The 20,625-nt window shown below is 36.1% G+C and overlaps 1 protein-coding gene across 13 annotated transcripts in view; it reads left to right on the forward strand.

The window, feature by feature from the left end:
• Nucleotides 1–20,625, forward strand: part of NEK10 (NIMA related kinase 10) — a 226,885-nt gene that overhangs the window by 168,962 nt on the left and 37,298 nt on the right. For 7 of the 13 annotated variants that reach the window (XM_025461041.3, XM_049100027.1, XM_025461042.3 and 4 more), the window contains 3 exons: nt 9,293–9,330; nt 9,430–9,570; nt 20,193–20,222. In XM_025461041.3, the coding sequence (XP_025316826.1) occupies nt 9,293–9,330; nt 9,430–9,570; nt 20,193–20,222 (209 nt within the window). Of the gene's footprint in view, nt 1–9,292; nt 9,331–9,429; nt 9,663–20,192; nt 20,223–20,625 lie in introns of all 13 variants that reach the window. The other 6 variants (XM_025461045.3, XM_049100028.1, XM_025461046.3 and 3 more) reach the window with 4 other exon arrangements.

Here is a 20,625-nt window from a genome sequence, read left to right on the forward strand (position 1 = left end):
TAGGGGGTCTTTGCTGGAGGAGCAGGTTAGAGGTCCTGGGCAGCCAGAATAGAACTCTTGTCCACTTCTGGGCTCCAGGGTGCTAGGAAGATGAATTTCAGAATGAAGAACATGCATAGCAAAATCCTGAGGGGTTCATTTAGGTGGCGAAGGGGGGTTCATACAGAAAATCATTTTTTGTTTAGTCAAAGATACAGCACCACTAATTATTGAATTTTTTCCAAGTAAGGTTTAGAAAGGGTTAGCATGAAGCCTTTCAATTTCCTAATTCATTTCTAGTGTTGCTAGTAACAAAAACCCAATGAAAACCTATCAGCATAAAATACCATCTGGATCACTGAGGGAAGCATACACATTTTTTAATGGGCCAATATGCAGAGAAGTGATGGTTAGAAGTAGTGGAGAGAGCAAGGGAAAGAGAAACAGTCCCAAATCCCAAGGAGAATCAGAATGGAGGATTTGGAAGACTTGGGACTTGAATTACAAGGTCATCCAAGGAATTTCCCAGGCTTGCAGTTTCCTCCCATTTCCTACCTTCTGGCTTCTTGTCCTTAAGCCACCACCTCTGCTTGCACTTTCCACAGAGAAAACCACACATAGGAGCCTGGAGCCATGGGAGCTTTTGCTTATTTAGCTCAGCCAGTGAGGAGACAGGGCTGGGAGATGTGGCTTTGGTGCTGGGGGTCTGAAGGCATGGTACCACAGGGTAGGTTTGTCCTCCTCAACTCTGGCATCAGAGCTTCTATCTTAACCACATCATGACTTCAGTGGACTTTCGTGAGCTGATGTGGCATTTTATCCAACTGCTTGGAACAACATTTATATAGGAAAATGTCCCACATGTTCTCCTGTAAAATAATTAGCAAGCACCCTCTGGAATCTAGCTATCCCCAGATTTGTGATTATTTATAATTTTAAGAACATCACCAAAAGGCTTTTTTCCATTAGTAGATACTTTATTCAGTGAAATAAATTTGCTTAAATGTATAGAAGAAATGCAAAACAAATATTTTTGGTACAAAAGTACATTATGATGTATGGATTTTACTCCTCAGTTAAAAGAATTTTATATTAAAGTGGGAATTCCCAATTAGATGAATTTAGGCATCTTGGAATTGTTAAGTAATTCTAGTCTTTTTTTCTAAAAAAGATTCATGGAAAATTGTCTTATTTGCAAGAATTCAGTTGAAGTCCAACCCTTCAGAAACAAAAGAAACATGTGTTTTATATACTTTGGAGCTTGAAATGGCTTTTAAAAGCTAGTCATTATCTAAACATTTTCTAGCAAATTGGGTAAACTGGAATCAACAGAAAAGAGAAGTTCAATCTGAAACTCATTGAAAAGGAATATTACAGAGTGCAATTACATTAACCCCTTTAACTTGTGGTTACTGACCAAGTCAACAGGTGGAAAATGGAAATTGGCCCAAATGTTGAGCTTGATGGATCAGAAGGTGCATAGGTAAATAAGACCTGAGCTAAAATAACATTTGAAAGCTGTGCCATGTGTGGTACCGTGTGACACCCCATCAGGGAACACAGATTAGTTTAAGACGAGCTCTCTTCCCTCAAGGAACTCAGAGTGTAACAGGGCAATAAGGGCAGACTTCAGGAGAGAAGAGATGAAAAAAGACATCCTATGATTCATGCCAAATGAGGGGAGAGGAGATTAATGACTTTTTAATTCCTTCCAAGTAATCCCCAGAGCTTCTCTAAATTAAAAGAAGACAACTCTAAAATGTATTTATAATTCTCTAAATTAAAAGGCATTAAATCTAAAGATATTTGCAATCTAACTTGTTTAGGAACTTTCTGGGTTTCTTGGTTTACCTATGTGAAATGTGAAGCCATCCTGCAAAATTTTTAGAGGCTAAATGAGAAGTTAGAATCTAAAAGAAAAGAGCAAAGTGACATAATAGAAAATATTTAGATGCTAAAATAGAAGTTAGAACCTAAAACAAGATAGCAAAGCTAGGAAATAGAATAAAAATAAATAGAAAATCAAGCCTGAGAAATTTTTGGCTTTTCTGTATACATAAAAAGTAGGGAACCAGTTATATTGAGACCGGGGGCAGCTCTCCTCTTTGGGGTGCCTTAATTGGCTCTTAAAATAAGAGAATTAATCTCACTGAGAAAAAGCCCACAGGTAAGTACATGTTTGACCTGAGCATATTTACTAGAGCTTAGAATTCAAATTTGGTTTTGGCTAAAATTGTTCAGAGAGGAAACTTAAGCATAAATTCTGAACTTTTGTCACCCTAGATATCAAGGGCCAGATTTTAAGCCAGTTGTCTGCTAAAGAACCAAAGTACCTCCCTAATAACTTGGCATAGACTTGCAAATGGAACTAGGAAGGGCAGCTTCTGCTCTCCTCAGAGAAATACTGGTATCAAGGCTGGTGAGAGGAAACATCCTATTAGAACTGGAAGGCATCCTGGTGATCCAAGACATTACTAGATGATGAAATGTTTTCCAGGCTCAACTCTTAGAAGTAATTGTTCCTTCTATGAACTACTTAGCAGAAATGACATGAAACCAGCCAATAATTCCTTTGGGCCCCTTTCCTTGCAAAACTCCTCCCCAGAATCTCAGGCCTCCATCCCCAAATCACCAAAAGTACTAAAAGCCAAACTGAAAGCTGAGGTGCCAGATCAGTAAAGAGAACCCCATTCCTCAGCTCTGGAACTATAGCCATTCACAAAGCAGAGGTGAGTCTCCAAATCTCCATTTCCAAGTCTCTAGACATGATATCTCCCCAACCAAGTTGCCATCCATGTAGCCATTCCCAGAGTTTTCTTGACCCCCCAGAAAATCTGGAGATGTCAAGTGTAGCATTTTTTTACATTCTACAGAAGTAGACCTTGGGAGCTTCTATTTGACCTACATTTCCTAACAATAAACAGGTTATTCATACTATATGTATAGTCACATAGTATAATTTTCTTTTAGGCTTTTGACTTACTAGAATGGACATTTGACTTTACATCTTCATTCTTTGTATGTTATTGAAGAGTCATTAAGAGGAGTGTCACTTGGGTTACTCTTACAGATGTTTATCAATCTGAGTGTCACCAAGTAGCTGCCTTAATTGCAATAGAATCATTCTACTAAAGGCTGACCAGTTAGCTCTCTGAGGATGTAGAACCATGAGATAACTGGAATTGACTAACAATAAGTTCCACCTAGTAAGTAACGAAAGGCAGACAAAAATGAATTTTATGGCATATTTTTAAATAAAATGCTTTTAACAAATGCTCACAAGTCATGTGATAGTCTATTTGAATGACTTTTTGAATGAAAATGTGAGAAGTTTTAACAGTTTCAATGAGGTATAATTCCCACAAAATAAATTGCACGTATTTAAAATGTAAATTTGGATACATTTTGAATATTTATGTTCCTATGCAATAACAATAGGATAGTGAACATATTCACCTGAAAGTGTCCTCATATCTGTCTGTACCTTCACTTATGTTCCTAACTCTCCCCCACCAGGCAATCATTAATCTGCTTGTTGTACTCTAGATTACTCAGCATTTTAGAATTTCATCTAAATGACATTATACAGTACATACTCTTATTTGTCTGGTTTCTTTTAAGCAGAATAATTATTTGGAGATTTGTCCATATTGTTTTCATATTAATAGTTCATTCCTTTTTATTGTGAAGCAGTAGTCCATTGTATGGATTTATCATGGTTTGTTTTCTATTCATGTGTTAATGGACTTTTGAGTGCCAGTACTTGGCTATTACAGATAAAGCTGTGATGAGCATTTGTGTCTTTCCATGGATACATATTTTTAAAAATCTTGGGTTGAGAGGTCTGGGTGGCTCAGTAGATTGAGCAACTGACTCTTGATTTTGGCTCAGGTCATGATCCCAGGATCTGAGATCGAGCTGCACATGTGGCTCTGCGCTCAGTGTGGAGCCTGCTTGAGATTCTCTCTCTTCCTCTCCCTCTGGCCCTCCTCACCATGCTCTCTCCGTTTCTCTCTCTCTCTCTCTTTCTCAAATAAATAAATCTTTAAAAAATATAAATAAATACATAAATTTAGGGTAAATACCTAAAAGTGAAATGACTGGAACATATGGCAGATGTGTGCTTAACTTTCTAAAAAACTACCAAACTGTTTTTAAGAGTGGTTATACCATTTTTCCATTCCTAGTTTTAGAGATTTGAACTCCACATATATATTGAGAAGGGTTGAAGTGCATGATAGTGTTTGTGGAAATCATCTTTTATTTTGATGTGTACATCTGTGAAATCATAAGGAGTAAGAGAGAAAGAAGAATTCACTTTTCATAGCCATCTGTCACAAAATACTATCTCTTTTGATATAATCATATTAAATGAATATCCTTATTGTTGCTGTTTGATGTTTTGTGGACATTGATGGAGTTAGTCAAGAGCTGGATTAGTAAGAAATAAACCAAAAAAATCAATAATTAGGATTTCCTTTGAAATTTCTAACTTTAATCATTTTCAGTGATCTAAATGATCTAAAATCTCTTGCCTCCATTGCTACTTTTCAGGAAAGAATTAAGAATGGGATTGACTTTTACCAGTTTCTAATCTGGATTTTATAGTCTCAGTACATTGATAGATGCTTCTAATCCAGTGAATTATAACATTTTATTTCAATTTACAAATAAATTATCCTATATAGTGGAACTTGAGAATGCATTCAGGGGCTTCAACCTCATTAATTATTTCATACATTCAGTCCTACTAAGCTGGCCATTGTATTATGGCTTTCTTAAGACCATTCATTTTTTCAATTAATATTTATTTTTGTGTATTGGCACATACCAGATGATACCTGATCCATCTTTGCATTTCTCAGGGTGCAGTGATTGCACACAGGTGCCAGCCCACAAATACTTGTTAATTAATAGGTGAATAACTGTTAGCATAAATTCTATATCTTTCATTGAAATAGGACTAAAATCCCACCTACTGACTTGAACCTATAAGCCTTTGCCATAGCCACAGCTTTAGGCCTCATTGTTTTTTTAAAGATTTTGTTGCTCAGGCAACAAGATTTCTCCATGCCTGCTTGCATCTTGTTGCCAAGGCAACAGGGTATAGTTAGCAGGTTGGTTTGAGGCATCGGATGTTTGCAGTATTGGAGATGCCTGTGGTTCACAACTTCTTTGATATATCAGGGTATGCATAATTGTATTCAAGGATGTGATCTGACTCTAGTTTTTGAGTCACATCAAAGGTGAATCTGGATGTTTGAGATTATCCAGCATCATATATGTAACCAAAAAGACCTTTGTGTAACCTCAGGACCTACAGATCTTGCCTCCTTTTAGCAGAAGTTTGGCTTATTTTGACCTGTGGGTATTCTCTACTTCACCTTTTCATAACCCACATCTAGTTTTACTTAAATTAAATAACTACTGCTTGATCACTACTTGCCAGAATCAACCTAGACTATCTGCCTATGTCACAATCAAGCAGTCTTACAGAAATGATTTGTTACCAGTAAGACTGCTTTATTCCTTTTTTGTGCAAGTTTTAAACTTATGTGGCTAATTGCTTGTTTGTTTCTAGCTGTTATTGGAGTAGGAGTGGAGAGCCACAGGGGCACTATTCTCCTTTCCTGGAGTGACATCATCTCTGTTAACATTATTGATAGGTGACAGGAGAACTCAACCCTGCATAATGCTGTTCTTTCACACAGGACATGTTTATGAATGTCGCTACTTGAAAGAGACTTCCAAGAAGTAAAGTGCTAGTTAGCTCAGATGGTGTGATTACCATAGCCTCAAAAGGCATTGTTTTAATACAGTAAGTCATCCCTTTCATTTCATAATGTTAAATATTTCTCCTTTTTTACCAACATCAGCTAGTACTAATACATTTTGCAACTGAACTAAATTATGTAATGCACCTCCCATACATGTGAAAATATTTCCTTGATTCAGAATATATTCAAAAGAATTTTACAAGATATAAAATTCTAGAACTCTGTCTCCCTCATGGCCAGGACTCCTCTGACACAATAAGTATCCAAGTAATTTACCCTGCATTCAGTGAAAAGTTGATTTAAAAAATTGCAAAGCCTAATACTTTCAGTCTTCACCTTACCTATAATTGGTTTGGGGTAGAAATTGTAGGCTAACACCCAAATCCAGTTCAGTTTCTGCTTTGGCTTATAAAATCTGGATGAAATCATCCCAGATCTAAAGAGAGTTAGAAGGGATGACCTTTCAAAATCCTTTGAAACCTTCCATTCCCCTGAAATTCTGTTTCATCAGCCTGAAGTTCTATTAATTACTTCCCATTTCAGAAGTTTCAGAGGACACAAGCTTCATTATATGAAGCCTTTTCACCAGGAAACATTTCTGGAATGTTCTCTCTATGTTAAATTATTTCTGTCTGTTTTCCAGCTTATGCAATCATGAGAAACTATCTTTTGCAGCCATAATGCTCTATTGGACATAAGCACTCAATCCAGTTCAGTCTAGAGGCAGACTTCCCTCAGGCTCTGCATAATTTCAATCTTTTGTCCCATCTGTGGCCCCAGCATTCATATAGTTAAATGCTGTCACTTCTAGCTACAATGAGTCTGTTCTATTTGGAAATTTCAGATGACTATTCTTTCTTAGGATCCAGGATATAATCTCCAGAGAAATTAACAGTTTTTCTTCCATACCTCTACAAGCTTGTAAGTTCCAAGGCTAGGGACTATTTCTTTTCACCACCTTTTCTCTATTGTCTGGCATAGTTTCTCCACATAGTAGGCCCTTAATAAATATTGTCTGAATGAATGTGTGATGGTTAGGTTAAAGATCCCCTAAAGTTCATTCAAGAGGAATTTAGAATTATATTAAGGAGTGGCAAAGTTGGCAGCAGCTCAGCATTGTCAGGATAGTCTGTTTCATGTACATCTCTAGCCCATTTTTTAATTTGTAAAAATGTTTGAAATTTTGGATTCTCCAGGACACCTGGAATAGTCATCTACTTAATTTGGCATATGAGTGGTTATCAGCTATCAAAAGTACCTATAACCTTAGGAGTAAAAGATCTCCATGAGTTACATTATAATTCACCGTTTAAGATATAAGATAGGCCAAGAGTTATTGCAGGCTTAGCAGCTATGTGGCATGACCGTTAGCCTCGGTCATAATGTTTATGAAGACAGTGACCAACATCTTCCAGAAAAGAGGTTGGCATGCACTATTGAATATGGAGTTCACTGGCCACATGTGAATCTTGAACAGTTGAAATGAAATGTAGCTAGCGTGACTGAGGAATGACTTGTTTAATTTCATTTTACTATTGATTTAAATATGAAACAATGTCGAATATCTCACTAATTTTTATAGTTAGTGCCTGCTGAAATGATAATATTTTCGATATATTTGGTTAAATAAAATATGTTCTTAAAATTAATATCACTTTTTTGGTTCTACTTTTTAAAAATATGGCTCCCAGAAAATGTAAACATATGTTCATGGTTTGCATTATATTTCTGTGCTAGACCTGACTAGAAGGCTAAGGCACAGGGTTACTCACTTCCATGTGCTGTGATTTATCAATGTAAGCAAGGATATGAGGTGCTAGAACAGATGTTCTGCTCCTCAGCTCAGCCAGGAGGCATTCTGCCCATATGTGGATACTACTGAGATTATGAACCCCTTTGAACTTTCTGAGGGCAAGAGTTACCTGTTGTCTTTCCTGTAAACATGGCCCTTATCCCAGAACTAGGGAGAGTGTATTAACTGTATAAGACTGGCAAATTCCACTGACTTGAAAACTTGGACTGGGAAAGGGACAGAGAAAATAATGGGGTCAGGAGATAGCTGGCTTAGGGGGTAGTTGGGAGGAGTGGAAGAGGATAGGGAAGGAACTTACCATTGGATGCAAAGATTTTGGTATTATTCTAGAACTCTAGTTGGGCAGTGGATAAATGAGTACCAGTTTTTAGAGTTGGGCAGTGGGCAAATGAGTGCCAGTTTTGTTTTGCTTCATAACTTGGGTATGCATATGCTTAAAATGAAAATGTTAGGTTAAGAGATTTATTAGCCATGTTTATTTGTATTTAAGTTCCTCCCTTCATTCCTATTCAGCAGATACCTATCACGTGCCTTGAATGTAGGAGATGAGATGTTGAGTATGTTTTTGTTGGACTGAAATATTGCATTAAATTTTGTTGCATTCAATTTAATATAGTTCTTATAACTTGTCAGGGCACAGATGTTTCTTATTTCATTCTAAAATAACTATTAAGAAATTTGCTCGAGATAACAGTGGAAAGAACAAAGTTGAACGTATTTACAGCTGGCCCTGATAGGCTGTAAGGCCACCTCCATGGGGTAGAAGGCTCTGAGAACAAAAATGTAAAATGATCAGGAAGTCTGGATCTTAGGGCAAGGCAAACAAGTAATGTTAATAACACTGGAAACTTAAGGAAATATGTCATCCTCTTAAATGCAAAAGTCATCTCATTTCATAGAAAGAGTTATAATTTCTTTCTTAAGACAACAGGAACAAAACATAGAAAAACACTACATGCAAAATTTTAAACATATTTTTACAGGCTTATTTTATTTATATTAAAGAGAGAGAGAGTTGGGTGGTGGGGCAGAGGAAGAAGGAAAGAGAGAATCTCAAGCAGACTCCCTGCTGAGCACAGAGTCTGAGGCAAGGCTTGATGTCATGACTGTGAGATCATGACCTGAGCAAAAAAGTCAGATGTTCAACTGACTGAGCCACCCAGGTGCCCTTAAACACTTATTTTTTAAAAGATTTATTTATTTATTTTAGAGAGAGAGAGCACAAGCAGGGGGAAGGGGTAGAAGGAGAGGGAGAGAATCTTCTGCAGACTCCCCACTGAGCATGGAGCTGGACATGGGGCTTGATCTCACGACCCCAAGTCATGACCTGAGCTGAAATCAAGAGTTGGGTGCTTAACTGACTGAGCTCCCCATGTACCTCTAAACACTTACTTTTAATATAACATCATCATTTTGATTTTAAGTACAATAATTTTCTTATTATTTACCCAAAATGCTAAAATATAGGCTCTTAATCATTCTTAGAGCTTTTATAAAGCACTGTGATGAGACAGGGTTCTTCCATGTGCCTATGGAATGCGAGGTCTGTTGTGGGTTTGAATGCATTTATTTTCTTCTTTATTAAGCTCTTCAGAGCATCTGGAGGGAAGATAATCTTTTTTAAAATTTTTATATTTAAACCATAGAAGATATAGGCTTTTAGTCAATGTTAGTCAAATCCAAGTTGAATAAGTCCTCTAACGGCCTCTAATTCTCTTTTCAGGGACTTCACTGGTGGAATTGGATCCAGACCAAGACCAGGTAATTCTGTGTTGGCAGTAACAAATTCACGCATGCCTCTCTGATATGCAGTGTGATTTATGTTACAGTTTCATATCTTTCCCCCTTTTATTTCTTCAGCTTTGCTGCCTCTTGACCTGCTTCTGAAAGTACCACCCCTCATGCTCAGGGCCCACATTAAGGAGCTAGAGGCCGAGTTAGTGACGGGGTGGCAGTCCCATAGCCTTCCCGCTGTGATTCTTCGCAATCTCAAAGATCATGGTAGTACTTATTAGATCAAGTTGATGTCAAGCATACAATGGGCGAATACAGAATTATAGTTGGGCCTGAAATGTCTGAATGATGCTTGGGAGGTAATTTTAATACAAACAGCAGGAGAATTTCATTTTGTTTGTCAACCGTTATTAGTTTGGCAATTTAACAGTATCAAAATGCTTTCTGTGTTCACTTATTTGATTGAAATATTATAGGCTGTTTTTCTAAAATTTACATTTCTGCTTTTTTTTAAATTTTTTTTTTTTTTTTCATTTCTGCTTTGGTGGGGATGTTAACCAGTTAAATTATTTGTGCTTAAAATGCATACCTACTAGCAAAAAAAAAAAAAAGGTAACTTTTATGTTTATATTTTGTGTGTGTTTTTAGAGAGAGAGAAGGGGGCAGGGGGAGGAGCAGAGGGAAAGGAAGAAAGAGAATCTTAATCAGACTCCACACTTAGCCTGGAACCTAACACAGGGCTCAGTCTCATACCCTGAAATCATGACCTGAGCCAAAATCAAGAGTTGGACACTTAACCGACTGAGCCACCCAGGTGCTCTATATTCATATTTCTATAAGCTTTATATAAACCTATAACCTATAGGTTAACCTATAGGTTCTATAACCTATATAATATGAGGGAGTTAAGTTTATCTTGGTCTATCTCCTTTATTATGACACAGATAGTCCTTTTTGGTTATTTCTATTTGTATTTGATTAAAACAATATGATATCACATTGTTTTTCTAATAATTTAAAAATTATGGGTTCTTAAAACATAAAAGTTTATAGTAATGGTTTGGTGAAAAACAGAGTGTGCTAGTTAATGTTTCGAATTTCTATTAAAGAGGACCAAAGTACAACAGTAATAGTTAAACTGTTAGCTAAACCTGGACGATTCAGGGAAAAAGTATGGTGATTGTGCTTTTAACATATGTATGAATATATGACTCTTCAGTATATAGTTCTATTTTACTATTTTGGTTAATTTGCAATATTGCCCAATGCTATTTTCATTTTGGCTTCCTTAATTCATATTCTTTTGTAGAGTTAACACCTATGGTGAACATAAGCGATGTGAATTGATTTACTGTAAGATTAGTCCGTGTCTTCGTATTTATTAAATTTGCTTTGGAAGAGTTACTGACAGTCTGGGGCCATTTATACCCTCATAGATGCAATAAGGTGGTTTTGTTATTAAGATGTCCATAGCTATCATGCTGACCATGCTGTTTGGCATAAGGTAAGTTCATACATAACATAATCATGAAGCTAAAATGGTTGTTGATTGATTTTATAATAGCAAGGGCAGAAGAACGTATTTATGTAAGCAACTCACAGCTCTGTTGTGATTCATAATAGGAATTTCTTTTCCTAAAGGGCATGTTGAATTAGCCCAGTTTAAGACTTATTTTATGTCCATAAAATTTGTCTGATCTCTTGACCTTTAAACAAACTAACTGCATTATAGCACAGTTTACATATAATATATTTCTTAGACTTACAGTTTGTTAAAGCATTCAATTTTTAAAAATATCGTGGCAAAAAAAAAAATATCGTGGCAGATATTATAGAATATTCTATAATGTTGTCAGTGAGTGCTGGCATGCACCCATAAGGGAGCTATGTTTCTATTAATATTGTAGACACATTAGTACATAGGAGAACATTTGGGTTGGTACTTATGGGTTATTCTGCCGTTGAATAAAATAAATATTTTTCTCCATCTTAGTGCAAAATTACTTTTCTGCTTAATACAGAAGTCATACTTTTTAAAGTGTGGTGACTAAGTTTGGACTATTGTTACTTTATCAAATCACAAACAGCTGGAACCAGGCCTATCCACTTAGCTTACCTCATCTGCAAATCATGCTGCATTCCAGTTGTTACCTCTGTGTCTCTAGCCTAACTAAGAAAGTGAAAAGGTGACATTAATAAAGCTCTCCAACAATAGGGAAACAAGTTTGGACCAATGTGTCATGAGATACTATTAGTCTGGGCAGTTTTAAGTTATATCTTGAATATTTGTTACTCAGAATAGGTAAAGCACTGAAATGTGTAGATGATTAATTTTTTTACAAGCATCCTATATTAATGTATTATAATTTATTTGACATTTGATTTCACTTTTTTGGATCGAAATGAACATTATGTATAACCAACAGCCACAGCCTTGTATTGTCTAAATATTCCGGAAATAAATTATCAGGGAGGGAAGAATTTTGTTAAAACCTGGATGTGTTCCCAGGGCCATAACTGGAATGTAAACATCATTTTCCATATGCTATGGCAGAAAATACGGTGAGAGCTATGATTTTAGAGTACCAAGTGGCTATATTGTAATATGATTTTCTCTATCTGGTACTCCTAATGTGAACTTCTAGGTTCATACTGTGGTGATGCAGCAGTACTTAATGCACCTCCAAACTCCTGTAGAACTGTAAACTATGGAACCATTTCAAGTTAACACTATTAAATTCCTTCTGTTCTGTCTTTTGATACTAACTAGATTAGGTAAAGAATTTATTTTATGCCTATTTTATACATATGATGTATCCATATACAGATACATGCACTTCTTCACCAACAGAAATGAAAACTTAGGAACTTCTATCTTGTATGGATGAAGCTATTAACACTAACATGGACTGAATGAACGAATGCACATTTTTAACATGTTAAATATTTTACCTCTATTTCTTAATTTTGATCACTGATTATTTACCATTGTACAAGTTTGACCATATCTGAGTATCATCTGTACTACTATTTTCCTAATATAGGTTTCCTTAATTTGACTCACTTCCTCAACTTAAATTTAGTTAAAGGAGAGTTTATATTATTGCTACAAATGGGAAACCAGTATAGAATCACTTGCCAAAAATAGATGGCAATTATAAAATAAAGTATAAGCAAAACAATATTATTAAATTTTAAGTGGATATTATTATCTACTTATCCTAAGGTCTTTTCTTTGTTATGAAAGAATATTAGTTACTATTTGAGAATTGGGGATGACACACTTGCTCTATACTAATTTACTCTGTGATATAATCAATAGAAAGAAAAGAGAATTGGGAAAGTTTTATATCCAATTTACTTACTATGTAAGATTATGCTATATTAAGTACCCCATTTCTTCGGAGACTCCAGTTGCTTAAAAATAATTGGTTGGTTCTGTTGTGTGTCCATCTAACAACTGGATGTTTTGCAGGCAGAAAATATGTGGTGTGTTTTATCTAAAAAACAACAACAACAAAAAAAAACAAGTCTTTCCTCTTGAAGTAGGAGACATGGTACCACATATTTGTGAAAACTAAATCATACCAAAACATATTATGAGAAATGTATCCTTTGTCGAGTACACAGAGTACATTTTAATAATATGTATGCCATTAGCATGGGTCAAATGTGAATTTTGGGGAACACCAATCAAACCCAAATTTAAAGTGCAAATGTAATGTCAACCTAGAGTATGGCCTAATTTGACTGGATTAACACTGACATTTCCCTCTCCCTTGCTAACTTTTCCATTTCTCAGCATCAAACAGCCAAGCACTGAGCTGATAGATGGGAATTCATATGTTCTGCATTTTGAATAGAAATTGTCACTTCATGATTTCTGTTCTTAATTATTCTTTCTTACTACATGACTGAGAAGCTATTTTTATATTTAAGTCTTTTGTTCATAAAGGTCAGATCTAAATAAAGTAGTCAGTGTTTCATCCAAGTATTCCAGAGAGCATGGCTTAGTATTCCAGTCCTTGTCATGAGCAACCTTCAGTAGCTTACTTTCAAGTTAGTTATTGACATAAAGCAATTAATACTAAATTTTACAATTGCCAAAGTGACTTGGAGTACATGCCTTCTCTTGTTTTGTTGCATGGCAATTGCATGGTTATCCTATAACAAAAGTGCTCACTGGATTTTAATCAAATTTCTTATAATACTAGTCTATACCATGTAATTTGGCATATAATTATATACTTTCTTATATTGTTTGTTGGGATTTGGATAAATTGGTTAGATTTCCCAACCAAATTGTAAGCATCTCTATATAGTTTAAATATATCTTGAGTACTTCCTCTGAGGTCAGGCCCCTGAAAACTATTTACTAAGTAGCCAACACAGACTACCACTGTATAAACCATTGTTTATGCTTGCTATTGAGAGCAACTGCATAAGTCATCTTATGATTATGTAAAGAATAGGGAACAGTGATATTTTAATGTTAGATTTAAGACTGGGGAAGGGGTGGGATACAACAAATTTTTTACCAGTGGTGATTTGCTTCCTAATTCTTCCTGCCAAGGGAAATAGGTCCCAGGTGAATGCTGCCTAGAGATGTAGATTCTTTTCACGTTTTTGTAAGATAATGTCTTTCCAAAGAGATACTCAGTCTCACAGATGTTATTGATGGTTCCAATCCAAGATCATAATTTGCAAATCGCAAATCGGCTGTTAAATGTTAGCTCACAACTCTTCCCTGGGGTTTTTTGCCCTGATAGAAAGGCTAAGTGGAAGGAGGGGAAGAAAGCAACACCACCCTCTGGTTGGAAGAAAGGGAGGTCAATGTGGCTTGGACGGATCCTGACAGTGTACAAAATAATTGAATCAATGGAGAAAGGCTAAGCTCTCAAATTCCAAACTGCTTTTAGTAATACTTTTTAATGGAATTTAAAAATAGTTTCAGGGTGTTTACAATCCCCTTTGAATTACTGTCATGTAGTAATTTGAATATTAAAGATAGTGACAATTGGAGCCAATATTAATGAGAAAGAGGCAAGAGACCTCTTTATTCTGGCCTACCCAACCACCTGCCCTCTCATATATCTTATACTTCACCAATTTTTTTAAATTAATTAATTAATTTAAGAGAGAGCACGTGGTGGGAGGGGCAGAGAGAAAATCTTGAAGCAGACTCCCTGTTGAGCATGGAGCCCAAAGCAGGGCTCCATTCCAGGACCATGAGATCATGACCTGAGCCAAAATCAAGAATCAATTGTTTAACCAACCGAGTCATCCAGACATCCTATAGACCTCACCCCTTCTTCATTGATATTCCTCAGTATGGATTCCATAGATTATTTGGGGCATTTCAGAGAGGGTGTTAATTTTTTTTTTAATTTATATAATTATTTATTGTTTTCTACTGTATTGGAAGGCAAAAGCATAATTCTTCTTAAAGTTATTCTTTGGCAAGTGCCCTAGTTTTATTTAACCCATTATTGATGGAACCAGATGGAGAATAAAAGAGCTGGTTCCAAGAGCATTTGAAGAACAGGAATTTGTATAGTTAGTCAAGAAAAGCTGAAATAACATTGTTAAATTGAGCATTAGACTGGTGAAATAAAACTATATGTTTTTGTGGTTAACCTCTATCAGTCCATAAAGGCAGATCAGTGTATCAATTTCTGCAGTCAGGAACACCACAGCCTATAAACTGCCTGTACTTTTGTTGGTGTGGATTTTTAGTTAGATATCCTGGGACATTACCCAATAGTATTAGCCTGGGATCAAATGGAGGTATTAGAAAATGCTTCAGCATGATGTCAGAGAATTAAGCAATAATAATTTTGCCTCTTTACCATGACTGGGATAAATTCTTCTTGTTCAGGTAATTGAATGGGGGTTGGTATGCCATCTTCTCTTTCTGTGCTGTTTTGTTTTGTTCTTTAGTTTGACTGATTAGTCTTTACATCCATGGTGCTGAACATAGTGTGTTTTTGTATCACAATATTTTCTTCTTGAGAATTCTGGGTTACATCAATTGAGTTGACTTTTTTAAAAAAATGTTCCCTCTAGGAGGAATAAAGGGAGCAAGCATGACTTGCATAGTCATTGTAGCATAGTGAAAGAAATAACTAAATCAGTGGAGAAAAGTCAGGTTGTACAGACTAGACCAAATGCATATGCTATTTTTAGGCTATAAATTCAGCAATAAACATCTACCTTTTCATATTTTCCCAAAATCAAACTTAATTTTTATGTTAAGCCCCCATTCCTCATATCAGAAGACAATTACCTTAAATGTAAATTTTAATGTACTGGTGATTTCTCAGATTAAAATCAAACAAACTGAGAATTGCTCTTTTCTCTGTTCTTCTTTCCTGAGTGGTATTTTTGGCATTGTGTTCCTGAGGCTTTGAGACTGCCTGTGCTGGTATCCAATCTGATTATTGAGTATGGTTATCCTTCCACATTGGCATCCAAAAAATGTAGTGGAACAGCACAACCTGACTTCCGGTTCCCAGTCCACGGTTCCATCTGTGACCATGAATGAAAGCAAGACTTCTATAGGGCAAACTCTCTTATTTTGTCAGCTCACCATCTCAGGGGCCTGAAACAGTTCCCACCTCTGGGAACTCAGAAGGAGTTCCTGAATTCCTTGAGTTCCAGAACTCAAATATACCGTCCGTCACATCAAATCCTGGCCTTATTCTCCATGATCTTCTCAAATCTAGCTTTTGCATCGAATCTCTATCCCCTGTGGTTTTCTGGGTGAACTTTTCAGGAACCCTTGTGAGTACAATATCCTTTGTTGAACTTCTTCTGGTGCCTCCTATGCTACTGGCCTTAGAGGTGGATTGTTGAACGTTTGTAGATCTGAACTACAATTCAGTTATTTTATTTCATTTTAGAAAAGTGAAGGAAAGAGGTAAGAGTAAAGCTTCACTATACTAAAATTTGAAAGGTTGTATTGTCTTTCAATGGGGCATTTGGTCAAATACAGACAAGCCGATATATGTTTTGGCCCCATTCATAGAGTAAAAGTATTCTTTGCTTCTTCAGGGAGTTCCTGCCCAAAACATTCTCTTCTGCAGTTGTTCAAAAAGTCCGGACTCTTAGCAAAGCGAATTCAGAAAAAATAGGAGGTCATACTATATCTTGGTCAACTTGAAGAATACAGTGTAATCCATCTTTTGTTAAAATTGTAGTAATTACCAGTTTCAGAACTTGTGTTGTGAATTGTAGTTTCAGTAGACTGGATGTATAGCATAAATCAAGTCTCAAACCACCAGGAAAGGGCCTCTAACTTTGCCATTATGATGTGCCATGAAATAAAAAAGCAGAGAGTATACTGTACAAAGACCTAATGCTTCCAGTTTATTAGATACAGATGCTTTCCAAAAATATTTAATCCATTAAACATTCAAAGGCATGGGTAGAACATCATGTTAAAAATAGTTACCCTTTTAAGAAGAGAGATAGTATTTGAGGCCTGGGAAGGAGTATAAATATTATTTTATATTTGAGGTAACCAAAGGAATAGTCCTAGTGATGAGTCAGAAAGAGAAGTGGGAGCCCTCAGCTCCTGTCTAGACTGAGTCAGTGTGGTGTTTTAGGACCTGCCTTGTTTCATGTTCCAACTGTCACCTGCTCTGTGATCTTGTTGGACAGTTTCCTTAATCTTACCCTCTTTTTTTAGAAAAAAAGATTTATTTATTTATTTTGGAGAGGGATCATGAGGGGAGGGGCAGAGGAGAGAGGAAGAAAGAGAATCTCAAGCAGCCTCTGCACTGAGCATGGAGCCTAATACAGGACTCAATCTCACGAGCCAAAATCAAGAGTCAGAAGCCCAACTGACTGTACCACCCAAATGCCCCATTTAATCTTACTCTCTTTATCTGTAAGATGAGATAAAAACAATTGCCCTTCACAAGTTGTTGAGGACTAGATGAAACTAAATATGTAAAACTGTTCCAGTGTCTGCCCCACATTCATGCTTAAAAAGCACTGATCTTCCTCCAGGTCCTCCAATGTACCATCCCAGGAGTGGAGGGAGGGGATTGCTCTTTAGGGTCATGCTAACCAGAGTAAGATAGCAAATGTTACTTTTAAAAGTTTCTGATACCTTTAAATAAATTATTTTTATGAGGAATTTTGTGACTTCCTTCTAAGTTTTAAAATTAAATCCACGAATTAAGTTCACTATTATAATAAAACTATAAAATGAAATTAAAATTGAATCAATTTTAAACTTGGATTTAAATTTTAATGGGACCAAATATTGTCTGTCTTTTTCAGGAGGAACTACTTAGATACAAATCATAGGCATACTATATATGACTGACATTGAAATATAATCAGCTTCTGTTTTTTTTTAAAGAGAAAATTATTTTAATAAAAATAGGACAAAATTATCAACATAAATGTGTGTTTCAGTTTTTGGTGAAAAGATAGGAAGCATATGCTAATCTGAAAGATTTATTGAGAGAGAATGCTTTAAAACTCAGAATGGTATGGCTAACATTTGCCACAACTTGAAAGTTAATCAATATTTAAATAAACAGGGGCACCTGGGTGGCTCAGTGGTTGAGCGTCTGCCTTCATCTCAGAGTGTGTAATCTTGGGGTCGCAGGATGGAGTCCTGCATCAGGTTCTCCACAGGGAGCCTGTTTCTCCCTTTGCCTGTGTCTCTGCCTCTCCCTCTGTGTATCTCATGAATAAATACATAAATCTTTAAAAATTTAAATAAACAATAAAAAATTTAGAAACAACATCTATTTGAATTTTTATCACTATTGTTTTCTTTTTTTTTAAATTTATTTATGATAGTCACACAGAGACAGAGAGAGAGAGGCAGAGACACAGGCAGAGGGAGAAGCAGGCTCCATGCACCGGGAGCCCGACGTGGGATTCGATCCCGGGTCTCCAGGATCGCGCCCTGGGCCAAAGGCAGGTGCCAAACCGCTGTGCCACCCAGGGATCCCTGTTTTCTTAAAATTATTAAGGCCTAAATAAACATAAATCTGATATGAGGATATATAAAAATTTGTGAGCATTTATCAGATAGAAAAGGGGGAATAATGGTTCTCATACCCAGGATTAGCTGAAGTAGTTCAGGAAACCAAGGGGGTTTGTAAGTGGTACAGCCAGTATACAAAACTATCCTTCCCAGTCTCAGATTTCCTTTTTCCCTCAGTCCTAACTCATGAGATTACTCACATCTCAGCAATCCCGCCAGAACACCCCAGGATTAGTGCTGAACTAGTCATGGGATTTTACATGTCTTTCCATTTTACGGTAGCAGCAAATGTCTGAGAGCCTGTTCTGGTGGTACCTAAGACTAAAAATTAACCTTTAGTTTAGATGATAGGGATAGAAAATATCCTTTAAATTGAAAAGAAGTAACAGATTAGATAAAAATACTCTTAACATATAAAATATAATGAAATCATTAGTATTCATACCAAATAAAGAACATTTACTAATCAATAAGAAAAAGAAGCATGGGCTACAAACAGGAAATTCACCCAAGAAGTACAATAGCCTCACCAGCATTTAGATAAACATAAAATAAAACAAAGATTGGCAAAATTGAAAGGTTTGATAATACATACTGTTGATTAAGGTGTAGAAAAATGGATTCTCTTTTCGTCAGAGTGCAAACTGATTCAGCTACTTAAATATATATTTGTTGAGAGATCCCTGGGTGGCTCAGTCGTTTGGCGCCTGCCTTTGGCCCGGGGCACGATCCTGGAGTCCCAGGATCGAGTCCCGCATCGGGCTCCTGGCATGGAGCCTGCTTCTCCCTCCTCCTGTGTCTCTGCCTCTCTCTCTCTCTCTCTCTCTCTCTCTCTATGTCTATCATAAATAAATACAGAAATCTTAAAAAAATAAAATTAAATAAATAAATAAATATATATATATATATACATATATATATATTTGTTGAAAAAAAGAAATATATCTGAGGGCCTAGCTATTTGATTTCTTCTTATGTACCCTAAGAGATCTTTTATACTTATGCACAATGAGACATGTGCATGTATGCTAACTGCAGCATCATTTATAATCATGAGACACTGAAAGCAAATTAAATTCCCTTTGAAACAGAAGTGGCTAAGTAACTATGATGCATGCCGAACATGTAGTACTCTTTAATAGTGGTTATAAAAATTGGTTAGAACAGTGTGTGTTGATAAAAAAGAATCTCCATGACAGACTTGGTCAAAAAGAAAACAAAAAATTATAGCACCAACCTTATGATGTGTCACCACTTATTTGAAAAAAGAGAAAGAAAGCAAGCATGAAGTAAGACTATAGATTTTCTACAATAGTAGCTTTCAAACTCTTCTGGAAATGACCCTCAACAAGGAACATATTTTACATCATAACTGAGTGGACCCTTACTATCTGCAGTCACTCTGAATTTTTTCTATCCTCTTCCATATCATTCTATGTTATTCCATTCCATTTTTTAAAATATGGGTCATGACCCATAAAACTGCTTTCAGGATTCAACCACCATTTGAAAAATACTGTTCTGAAAGTATACAGTTATGTATGTAAATGGGTAGAAAAGTGACTGGAAGGCAACACACCAAAGTGATATCAGAGGTTATTTCTGGGGAGGCACTCAGGGGTGTTGGTTCCAGGGAGCCTCAAGCCCCTTCTGTAATACCGGGGTTGTTTGCTTGTTTTACAATGGGCATGTGTAATTAAACATTTTTAAATTTATTTTTTAGAAAGTGAACAATCAAAACTATTTCTAAAAGTTAAAGATTTACTGGAGCTGAGAGAGTAGTGGTCAAGAGATCTTAAGACAATGTCAAGTTACTTTGCATAATTGAGTAGTTCAGAAGACAGGCATTCTAGCTAACTATCTCTGTTTTTGTGTTTAGGGCCACAGATGAGCACATTCTTGTGGCAAGGTAGAGTCAAACCCGTGTGATATCCCACTCAAAATGTCATTACAATTTAAGAACTCTCTGCCACAGTGTTAGATTTTAACTTGTTATCTATGAATATTAAGTCCACATATCAAAAACATAAAGTAGTCAACATAAAGGTGATCAAAAAATCAAACCTACCAGTTTCAGAAAATATGAACTTAATGTTCTTGTAGCAGCAGCATCTTGGCCACATTACATGGTCTGTAGTTTTTGGTATGGGTCTAGAAAAACAAATCGTTACATTTTAAGAATCATTTCTACAGAAAATACCATTGCAGAAAATTTGACATGTGTACACTTGGTCATCTCTGCAGGCTGGAGCAGATACCTCCAGCATTCTGTTTTCTATTTTAGAGCTACCTTAATTCTTTGATTTATCTTC

The sequence above is a fragment of the Canis lupus genome, chromosome 23, assembly GCF_003254725.2.
Source record: "Canis lupus dingo isolate Sandy chromosome 23, ASM325472v2, whole genome shotgun sequence".
NCBI classification, from domain to species: Eukaryota; Metazoa; Chordata; class Mammalia; order Carnivora; family Canidae; genus Canis; species Canis lupus.